The sequence below is a fragment of the Scardinius erythrophthalmus genome (assembly GCF_964197995.2).
Source record: "Scardinius erythrophthalmus genome assembly, chromosome: 10".
NCBI lineage: Eukaryota > Metazoa > Chordata > Actinopteri > Cypriniformes > Leuciscidae > Scardinius > Scardinius erythrophthalmus.
The window spans coordinates 17,679,688-17,691,378 of record NC_138230.1 but is presented as its reverse complement, the minus strand read 5'-3'; the positions used below and the strand labels follow the sequence as shown (position 1 = coordinate 17,691,378).

Genomic DNA, 11,691 nt, shown 5'->3' with positions numbered 1-11,691 from the left:
TTTTAAACATAGTTTCACTCTACTCTTTGTCAACACTGTCAGATATTTATGAAAACATTTCCGAAATTGGACAAAATCAAAGTTAGTGGGATTTTTAGATATTTTCCTTTATTTTATGTGGATCATGTTAGTATCTAGCAAAAGAAAGTGTCTCTTTGTATTAAATATGTGAAAAAAAAAAAAGGTTATTGGTCAATACTGCAATATTTTTTTTATTGTGGTCGCAGTTCAAGATGGAGTTTAAATTCAGTATATCCTGTATTCTCAATTCATTCCTGATGAATGCTAGATTTGTGCATTATTTGACACATTTCTTTTGTAGCAGATAGTGTTGACCCATATAGAGTGATATATGTGAGGAATGTGAGAAAATGGAAGCAGCAGGTGGTGAAAGTGTCTAATTAATTAAAAAGAAAAACTCAATTTAAGATGGTAAGAAAATGCTGAAGGTAACAGCATTGTCAGTTCTGATGCTAATTAGTATAAAAATTAAGTTATAATCGAGAATACCATCACAGTAAACATCCATATAAAGCCCATTTTCATTCTGGTTCTTGAATAAAATGTCTTGAAACATAATGAACAATAACACTACAGATTTATTGTAATTCATTAGAGAGAGAATTATTCACTGTAATTCAAAGTGCTGTTTCTATTGTGTTTTGTTCTATTGACAATAATACAGTAATGTGCTGTTTGCTTCTAAACATATAATACATCATGGTTTCAGGGCAACAATCTTTTAAAAGACAACACTGCCTGGCTAAATATGCCACCATTAACACTGATTGACGTTGCCTGCCTGCAAAAATACAGTTGAGGATTTGAGCAGAAAACGAGACAGCCAATAAATAATGCTACTATAAAATTGCAAATCTTATTCATTTAGGGGTGTAAATATTTTGCTAACAACAATTCAATTGCAATTCTTTCCTTAATTAAGTGATACTTTATGAAAATGGCGTCTCAATTTGGTTTGAATATTATTATCACTCAGCATCACATCAGCGTTTTTACACCCCCAATTATAAATAGAACATTTATTTAGAAATAAGAACAGTGATATTTAATTTATTCTGTCCTTGGCACGTTCATTGTGAAATCCTCAAAATTCCAATTCTATAGTTGGTTTTAGCAAAACACCTTGTGCATAAAGGCACAACCGTATATAGGCTACATTTAAATTTTTATATTACCCGGTATTCATTGCTGTTTATTTGTTTAAATGGGATTTAATACACCACAGTTCAAAGGTTTGGTGTCAGTAAGGTCTTTTGTGAAATATTATTACAATTTAATATAAGTGTTTTAATTGACTCTTAAAACATTTATAATTTAAATATATTTTCATCATTACTCCAGTTTTCAGTGCCACATGATCCTTCAGAAATCCTCATAACATGCTCATTTTGGCTCAAGAAAAATTAGTCTTATTATCAGTGCTGAAAACAGTTGTGAGTCCAAAAGAGTAGCTTTTTGTTTTTCTTCAAATGGAAACATTTTGTCACATTATACATTTCTTTAGTGTCACTTATGAGCTATTTAATGTGTCCTTGCTGAAAAAAGTATTAATTTTATTCAAACAAAATGACCCCAAACTTTTGAACTGTAAGGTATGTATTTTTAGGAGTTTATGAATTGGCAGTAGGCGGGGCTATCATCATGCTCCTCCTTACATGGAAGCTCCTCCTCTTCTTTAATAGTAATGATAAAACGAGTTTGTGTAGATGCATTCTGTTCCACCACATCAATGCCTTGTTTCCCTGCCATCATGTTTGCAGTTGTCTTCTCATCTTTTTCCATTGCTTCCCTGCATTCATCCTCTGCCTCCATGTAATCATCTTCACTTTCCCCAATCACTGTTTCTCTGCTGTTGTCCTGTTCTTCCTGTCTGAGCCAGTTGTGACCATTGAAAAAGCTGAGAACAGCCTCTTTGGCTACACCCAGTTGAGCAGATAGTGTATGAATGGCCTCTTGATCTGGATGTAGTCCCACTTCCTGAATGAAACTCTGCAAGATCGCATGGGCTTCTGGTGGTAAAGACCTGCCGCCAAGATTTGGGCCCATGTGAGAGTCTCTAGGACCTCCAGTGATAAGATGGTGCTGGAGGAAGGGTTGATGGTGCTGAGGTGGAATTGTATGTAGTTGTTGGTGCTGCTTTAGAGTCACCACATGCTGTGGTATCACCTTTATAAAATAAATATAGATAAGGTAAATAATTATGAAAGTGAACACAATTTTTTTACAAAATGTGGCTAATTTGATATATTATGGATTATATACAAGAAATTAAACTATAAATTTACAGTCAGCAGTTGGATATTCATAATGTACTGTAATTGTTTGTGTGTGAGCTCTCACTTGCAGTTGTTCAGTCAGTGGTCTTGTGTGTTTTTCTGAGTAGAATGTCTGCCCAGTATTGCTCTCTCGGTCATATATAACATCTCGCTCTGATTGGTTGAGATTTAGAAACTGGCGTATCAAAGACAGATTTTCCCACAGTGTACGATTCTGAGGAGAAGGCTCCTCCTTCCAGCGCAGGAGCTCACACAGCCAACCCTAACACAGAAACAAAAACAGTGGGGTTCAAACATCTCAGACAATGTTGAAAATCTGATTCAAAGTCTAATTTAATCCTGGTGATTAATGTAATGTTTTAGGATTTTGAACGATTTAAAATGAGAAAATATTTTGATGTAAAATGTGCTTTCTGTGGCATAAATATTTAAATATATAATAAATATTTATATGTAAGAGATAAATGTTTAATTTTCAAGAAATATTTAAAGTTCTGCAGTATTTCTAGGTCAGTGGACAAATAAGCAAATTTTTGACTTTAACCATGTGAATGCCTTTGTTCAAAACGTAAGATCTCACAAATTCTTATGCTGATAATTTAGTTTGTAATGGGGGGAAAATGCTAAAGAAAAGCATTTTCACAAGTCTTTTAGACTTTTGGACCCGACTGTACATATTTTCTCATAAACTTGGGAGGGATGCTAATTATTTTTATTACATTCAAGGTATATATATATACAATAGTGGCCAAAAGTGATGTCTGGCCTAGGAAAATTGACATTCACCCTTTATTCAAATATTATAAATAATGTATTAAAGATTTTGTAAGCATATTGTATAGTTGTGCTTGGAGTCAATTGTTTTTGTGTGTGTGTGTGTGATAAAGCAATGATGAAGGCTGTCATACAAAGAAATGATAAACACCTGCAAACACAAGAGAGAACCAATTAATTATTAATAACTTCTGTTGTTGTCAATTTATGCTTTTTCCTTTGAGCTTTTTGTTTTTCTATTGCAAAGGAAAATAAAACCTGTAGCTTTGCCTTTTTAGCCAAATATTTTTGTCAGATAAATACCCTGACCAAGTGTTTTGTTCTTCCCTCATATGTAAAATATTTAAAAAATCTAAAATATTTTCCTCATATTTTGACGGTTTAATTAATTTAACTTGTAGGGTCATTAAAAACAAATATCCCTTCCGGAAATCACTTTTGGCCACTACTGTGTGTATATTAGTCCTTGCATTCATATAAATATTTATTATGTAAAATACATTTCAAACGTATATACCTTGAATGCAGTGCAAGTTGCTTTGGATAAAAGCATCTGCCAAATGTATAAATGTACTATCTTGTAAGGTGTTATGTTTTTTTCCCTCCTGTTTATTCGTATATTAGATTCCTTTAGTACACATGAACACACATGTACCTGACTCTTGGCTGCAGAGACTTTTGCGAACAATGCCTGTGACACTTTGGCTCGTCTCATTTCCTGCTGTATTTCATCATAGATGCCGAAGTTGATTCCAGAATCATCGCATTCCACTTTCACTACAATCTCCTTGGAAACAGGTGAAAGTTTTGCCTGTAGTGAGAGATTTTTTATAGACATTAACAAATGGCACTTATTATTAATTTATCTGCATAAGATTTATCTGCACTGTCTATTGAGATAATGGCACATACTAATTTACATCTCTGGTCCATAATTCAATTTAAATGACAGTGAACCTGAATGGGCAGAGGTGAGCTGGTGTTGTAGGTGGTGTTGAGGTTACGCTCTCTTTCCTCCAGATAGATGGAGTCCCTCTGGCTCTGTGGCAGTTGCAGGAAGGACTGCATGGCTCTAAGGTTAACTAAAAGAGACTGAGACGCGCACCGTGGGTCTTCTTCCTTGCGCAAAATCTCCGACAGCAGGCCCTGTTGCAAAATACAATTTACATTTAATTATTTAGCAGATGCTTTATCCAACAAAAGCAATCAAACCAATAATAGGGCAACAATATTCAAGAGCTGTGACAAGTCCCAGTTAGTCTAACACAGTACATATAGCAAAGGTTGTTGTTTTTTTATAGGGACATACACTTTATTATGTGCACAGTTATATAACATTTAAGAGGTATGTACACACACAACTAAAAATTATATGATAAAAAATGTACATATAATAGATATACTATTAATATATATATACCTATATATACCTATATATATATATATATATATATATATATATATATATATATATATATATATATATATATATTAGAAACCTCTAATAAAAAGGGGAAAAAAGAGTTAAGGCCCATTTACACCAAGGATGATAACTATAAGTGCTCCTTTTTAATTTTACTTGATTAAAACCACAAAAGAACTTGATTTTTTAATGTACTTTAAAAGTAAAAAGTACTGATCGATAAACCATGTTTATTATCTAGCCTGCACTAGTCAGACTCATTAGTCAACACTAATAAGAAAGATTAGTGCAGACTATATAGTATGGTATATAATATTGATCTGCAAATAAGCTAACTTTTTATTTTATCACCAACATAATAACATTAAACTTCAATATACTAAAATATCAATTTAACTTACTGATAATGTGACATACAAACATGCTAGTTTTATATCATTTGTAACTGCTACAACAGCTGGGAAGCTGGGAAGATGAATTAATTGGCAATTTTAGGGAAAACAACGCCTACCCCGTACAGACGCCACACAAATGCCCACATTCAAAGAAATCAGTTAGCTGGCCCTTTTACAGCAGATTTACTTCACAAATAATTGATTTAATTTCATTTACAATAATCAGTATTCAGTACTAAAATTCAGCGTCAGTAACCTACTTTCTGCACCATCATGCTGGCAATATCCTGGTTCTTGGCTCGTTTTGACTGGATCATTGAATCAGTCAGTTGTTGATTCAAGAACAGCTATTCGGGAATGAATCGTTCAGTGTGATTTGTCAACCAATTCAACAGGTTATTTGAAAACAAAAAGCTCGTTCACAAATCAGACACTGTCCTTGCATCTTAGGGGTGACAATTTCTTCAGCTCAAAATAATGACGAACGATATGTTTTTTATGAAATGTAGTGGAGTAAAAAGAACAACATTATGCTGTAGAATGTAGTGCAGTAGAAATACACACACACACACACACATATATATATATATACTCAGATAAAGTACAGATACTTGAAAAATGTACTTGAGTACAGTAACAAAGTAAAAAAAAATAGTTACTGTCAATCACTGAGCGCATGCTTATAATAAACAGAACGATATTGTGCATTGGTGTGGACACTAATATAGTTATTGTCATAGTTATCTTTGTAGTCATCGTTCTTGGTGTAAATGAAACTTTACAACCTTACAAGACAGCACATTTACGCATTTGACAGACACTTTTTTTTATCCAAAGCAACTTACATTGCATTCATGGTATGGTGTATGGCATGTACATTTCATTCATATTTAAATGCAATAAATATTTATAAGAATTCAGGGAATGTAAGGACTAATATAAATGCATATACCTTGAATGCATATGAAATTCAATTATTTTACCTGAGTCCTGTTAATGGCCACTCGTGCAAACACTGCTTGGGAAACCCCCGCCCTCTTCAACTCCTCACGCACCCAATGGTAAATTTCAGGTGACACGTCGGTGACAGGTGAGGGACATTGAGTTACTGTGGGTGGGGACACGTTGCATTTTGGAGGAGTCCGAAGTGGCGCGGGATGAGGCCCGTGTGTGTGAGGGTGTGTGAGAAATTGAGACATGGCATGCTGCTGTGAGAGGAGCTGAGCCATCACCAGACCAGGCATCCCAGCCTGCATCTGGACAACACCACGTGACTCCGCCCCACTGCCTTCCATTGGTTGCTGGTACATGGTGGGCTGGCTGGAAGATGAGGGTTGGTTGCAGTGCCTGTTCACGTCACCTGGGTAGAAGTGAAAATCTTTAGTGACCCAATATTCATTTTAAATCACTGGGGCCTTTTTAAAATTCACAGCCGAAATCAAGTTTAGATGCCGTCTGCTATATCATATATGCAGGTATGCAGGTATCATGTGACACTGACGACTGGAGTAATGGCTGCTTTGCCATCACGGGTGTAAATTGCATTATATTCATTAAAATAGAAAACAGTTATTTTAAATTGTAATAATATATATAAAAAAATTAGATATAATTCACAAAATTACTGTTTTTAATCAGATAAATGCAGCATCGGTGATAAAAAGAGAGACTTCTTTCAAATAATAATAATCACACTGACCCCAAACTTTTGAACGGTTGTGAGTTTATGAATAACAATTTGTAACACCTTTGTAATACCTACTGCATAAGCTAATGTTAACAAATTAAACCTTACTATAAATTCTTACCAAAATACAAAAACAAAACAAAATGACTATTTCAAGAATAGAATTAATGAGCTATGGTTAAAAACATACAGAAAGTTGCTACTCACCCATCATAGATTTTGCCCTCTTGTAGTGTTTGTACCACTGGCCGAACTCCTGACATCTCGCAGCAGAGATACTGGCGTAGTAAGTGCCGTTTACCACTGATGAAATCATACTCTTTCAAACAAAAATACAAGACAAGTCAATATCTGTTCATGTGCATGAAAAAAAATGACAGTCACAGAAATGTAGTAATTGGATATACTGAATTAGGCCTTGAAGTGTGCTTTGGAACTGACTAAATGTGTCCAGAAAGGATGTGCTAAAGGTTTTTTTTCTCCTTGCTAAATAGATTTAATAGCTGGTTCTCAAACTAGGGATGGATCTTAATGGTAGGGTGTATTCTTCACTGTGCTTCTTTGATCATAGTTCTGCTCTTTAACCATGAGATATGAAGCAATTAACCCTGTTTTATTCTATAGCTACATGCAATTAACTGTGTTCAAGTTAGTATTCATGTTATATGGATGGTGTACAGCTAAATATTTACAGTTGTGCATTGTGAATGTGTACCTGAGATAATGGACACTCTTTAGCCAGTGTGCTCTGATTCATCTCTTTCAGCAGCTCCTTTAGTGCATTTCTGACAGTAGAATGAGTCCACTGCTCAGCAGGTAAGTCCTCTAATTTAGAAACACTAAGAGAGAGAGAGAACGTGCATGAGTCAGTGAGAAAAAAACAGTGTACTTCAATAATTAATTACACTGTGGGACATTAATCACAAATAATTATTATTTCACAAATAGCTATATTATCATCTGTTTATCCTCAAAACTTTAATAACTATAATAACTTTTAATCATTTTGAAATTAGTTTTAATACTAAATTACCTGTGAAAAATGAATCATCATAAATCAGAACAGCTTTAATTCTCTAAAGTAGTTCATCATTCTGATAGGCCTGTTTGCTAAAGCCCAGAGAGAAACGTGACATTCAAAGTAAGTGTGTGTGAACGTTGTACCTGTGTAGTTTTATTCTTAAGGTGATGACATGGTAAAGGTCTTGTAGCATGTCTCCTACTGTTGCGTCAGAGGTGTCTGTCACAGTGGACAGAGCCACAGGGTTCCAATGGCCAACTTGAACCTGACCTAAAGCAGACATTAATGTTATAACAATATTTGACTACTATATGTGATCCTTATATAGTTCCCGACCCCCTAGTTCCTTTTCTTAATCTGGATTCTGGAGTTGTTGTTGTTGAGCTTTTTGATCTTGACCAAGTTCTCTCATTTGCCATCAGCTTTCTGCACTTCTTTTTCTATTCTTCCTTTAACATCTTGTACCTCCTAACATTACATATTTTTCATTACTTAATTGTTGTATCAAATAAGCAAATTATATATCATATTTATAAGCATTAAAATAAATTATTTTTATTTTAAGAATAAATTCTTCCACATAAGCCATATGTTATGTTAAAAAAGCATTCAGTACAGGTTAACTTAAGTTGTGTGAGATTTGACCACCTAAATATTTTTGCAAAGTTGATGCATTCTTATTTATTGTGTAATTTAATTGTGCAGCCTTTTTAATGTCTAAATTGTATTTTAATGTCTAATTAATGTCTAAAAAGTAAACTGCTGTTCAGAGGTTTTGGAGTCAGTAAGATATATATATATATATATATATATATATATATACACTGTGTATATATATATATATATATATATATATATATATATATATATATATATATATATATATATATATATATATTTTTTTTTTTTTTTTTTTTTTTTTTTTTTTTTTTTTTACATTTTTAATCAGCAAGGATGCATTAAATTGATGAAAAGTGATAGTTAAGACTTATAATCTTACATAAGTTTAAAGGGATGGTTTGGAGTAATTTCAACCTAGGGTCCTTTGCACCATGACCTCGAGCCAAACACCCCCCAGAAGTTTTTTTTTCTCTTGGTTGAACATTATAAAAGTTATTTCGAGATATCAGCCGAATGGCTTAGTGTAGGCGCTAATGGATCCAAGGTTGTATCTCGTAAATTACCCCTCTATTATACCATGGTCTGGGTGAATACTCGATTCTGATTGGCTGCAGGGTGTCCGTTAAAAAGTGATAATGGACACCTAGGAAAGGCGTCCCGTCAATTTGCCTGATGACAGTTTTAAATGATTGCGCTGGCTCAAACTCACTGATCAACTGCTGCGGTCGGGTCGCTGTGGCCACGTTGCTTGGCAACGCCTGTATTTGGGAGATATTAAATAGTGCGCTCGACTTAATAAATAAAAACCCTCACGATTTTTACTCTAAAACACATTAAAGTATTATTAATTGATTAATTGATCTTTCGTAAGTAACCATGGTATAAGCGGGTTAATGCCCTTCGAGGTGTCCATTATCAGGTTTTAATGGACTTCGGCGGAGGCAAAAGCTCCGCTGCGCGTTGGATGGTTCACGCCTCGCCGTCGTCCATTAAAACCTGATAATGGACACCTCGTCGGGCATTAACCCTTACATAATGCCCGGAATGGTATCAAACTTCTACGAGCTTTTCCTAAATCATGTAAGTGACCTCGACGTCCAGGTTAGTGCAGCATGAGCCGTCAGGCAAGTGTTATTTAAATAAACTCCTGATGTACTTGCAAATTTTCCAATACCTCGTTTTATGAGTACAGAACCTATTTGTACTACTGTAGAAGTTTGGTACCATTCCGGGCATTATTAGTGGGGTAATTTATGAGATACAACCTTGGATCCATTAGCGCCTGCATTAAGCCATTCGGCTGATTTCTCTAAATAAGCTCTAACTTTAATAATGTTCGACCAAGGGGAAAAAAGCTTCTGGGGGGGTGTTTGGCTCGAGGTCATGGTGCAAAGGACCCTAGGTTGAAATTACTCCGAACCATCCCTTGGCTTTAAGTAAAAGTTTTTTGTTTGTTTTTTTGTTTTTGTTTTTACAAAAGGCTGTTCTTTTGAACTTTCTATTCATCACAGAATCCTGGGAAAATGTAACACGGTTTCCACAAAAATAGCAACATAACTGTTTTCAACATTGATAATATTAAGAAATGTTTTTGAGCACCAAATCAGCATATTAAAATTCAGCTTTGCCATCACAGGGGTAAATTATATTTTCAAATATATTAAAATAGAAAACAGTTCTTAAATTGTAAACATAATTCACAATATTACTGTTTTTAATGTGTTTTGAATTCAATGTGCCTTGGTGAGCATAAGAGACTTCTTTCCAAAACATTAAAAAATCATTGAATTTTTGAATGGTAGTTTGTGTAATGCACATAATGGAATATCATATGATGCAGGTAGTTTTTTTTAGTCCCACTCCACTCCATCCCTTTCCTTCAGGCTTACATATTCAACTTGAATTGAGCGTAAATTATTCATTAGAGTGTGTGTACCTGTAGCCAGAGCCGCTGCGGTGTGTGTGTATCCCAGCTCTTGCAGTGCAGCTTCTGTAATCTGGCTGAACAGCAGGTCTCTCTTCAACAGCACAAATTCTGCATGCTCCGTCCTCTTCCTCTCTGAGGGTGGGACATCACTCTGCTCCACCATACAGAACACAGGAAGCAGACTGCCTGTGTGGACGGAAAGGAAGAATATGATCACTCAGATAACTTATAAGCAGACATGGCCCTGTATCTGTGTGTATGTCTGTGAATGGATACCTTTCCTGTGAGATGATGTTGTTTGTTTGGAGGCCAGGCTCACGGGTGTGACTCCGGGTACAGGTAGATCTCTTGGATTCTCCATACGGGACATTTTACAGGGAGGATAAGAGGGTTCACACAGGACCGGCCCCTGGGTGCTACTAGTGGTAGCCAAATGGTCCGTCATTTTTTTTTAAACTCAGCTCTATAGAAAACAATAGTGAGGAAAGAAAGATGCTTTGGAGCTACTGTATCTTTAAGCATACATTTATATCCCAGTCCACTCCATCCCCGTCCTAAATTATTCATTAGTGTTGTGTGTGTGTGTGTGTGTGTGTGTGTGTGTGTGTGTGTGTGTATATATATATATATATATATACACTGCGGAACAAAACCATTTTAAGCAAGGATAAGTGCCTAAACCACCCTGACTAGACTCGGAGACCCTCGGACAGGGTGGTCTGTTGACTGGTTCTTCTAGACAAGGGTTGGGTACTTTTTTGGCTGGTCAAGCTCCCAGCTAAACCAGCCGGTCGACCATATTAAACCAACTACGACCAGTAAACCATCTCAAGCTGGTTATAGATGTTTTTGTTTAACGTTAGCCGTGAAGCGCTGCTACAGGTGCTGCATACATTGCCCAACCTGTGACATGGTCTCGTCTTTTTTTTTTTTTTTTTTTCTGCCATATTATTTAAGTCACTTATTTTACTTACTGTCTTACTGTTTTCCTGTGGTTTACAATCCTCCAGTCCGGTATCCGAACATGCCGACAGATCGAGCGCGCGTCCCAGGATCGCTCACTAACAAAAACACTGGCTCCAGAATCAACGCGCTGGTCCGGGGACAAGAGACTCGAGAGCGGGTTTATTTCATGAAGAAAGGTTTTTGTTCTTAGTAAACGGGAAAATCAGACACATCGAAATCAATAAAATGAGGGTTACAACGAGGAAAAACTGCTCGTATAATATAATGTGCAAACACAGATCCGTAATTAAATCTCTAGGCGGCCCCACAAAGCATTACCAGTATGATGTCACCAAGTACGGACCAATCAGCTTCTAGCGGAAGTGCCTTCTCACAGAATACATGACTTTTAAAGCGTGTCTATTAAAGTATGGCCATTTTAACATGTAACATGTTATGTCCTAAGCTTTGTTATTTATATAGTTTTGACTGATCAAAACTCTTATTTTCAGATATCTGATTTACAAATTTATTACATTTTCGTTGGCTTACATCAGAAAGAAGAGTGCTGTCAAAAATGCAGATGACAACACGTGACGTT

General features: G+C 35.5%; 1 protein-coding gene across 2 annotated transcripts; it reads right to left on the bottom strand.

The window, feature by feature from the left end:
- Positions 1-580: 580 nt before the first annotated feature.
- Positions 581-11,475, bottom strand: satb1a (SATB homeobox 1a). Of its 2 annotated transcripts, XM_081377293.1 has the most exons (12): positions 11,120-11,475; positions 10,422-10,608; positions 10,155-10,331; positions 7,741-7,867; positions 7,292-7,415; positions 6,784-6,895; positions 5,873-6,249; positions 5,150-5,236; positions 4,029-4,217; positions 3,727-3,882; positions 2,362-2,559; positions 581-2,187 (listed from the first exon to the last, which is right to left on the bottom strand). In XM_081377293.1, the coding sequence occupies exons 2-12, from the start codon at positions 10,588-10,590 to the stop codon at positions 1,624-1,626; spliced, it is 2,280 nt and encodes a 759-aa protein (XP_081233419.1). In that variant the 5' UTR covers positions 10,591-10,608; positions 11,120-11,475; the 3' UTR covers positions 581-1,623. The 2 variants fall into 2 exon arrangements, with proteins under 2 accessions (XP_081233419.1, XP_081233420.1); XM_081377294.1 differs by lacking the exon at positions 5,150-5,236 and having other exon boundaries at positions 11,120-11,422.
- Positions 11,476-11,691: the final 216 nt, after the last annotated feature.

Bases quoted from the DNA above. Each gene is read 5' to 3' on its own strand.
- satb1a (XM_081377293.1), bottom strand. From the start codon at position 10,590: ATGACGGACCATTTGGCTACCACTAGTAGCACCCAGGGGCCGGTCCTG. The intron at 4,218-5,149 runs GTAGGTTACTGA...ATTTTGCAACAG, and splicing joins CCAGCATGATGGTGCAGAAA to GGCCTGCTGTCGGAGATTTT. The intron at 2,188-2,361 runs GTGAGAGCTCAC...TATTTTATAAAG, and splicing joins CACTGACTGAACAACTGCAA to GTGATACCACAGCATGTGGT.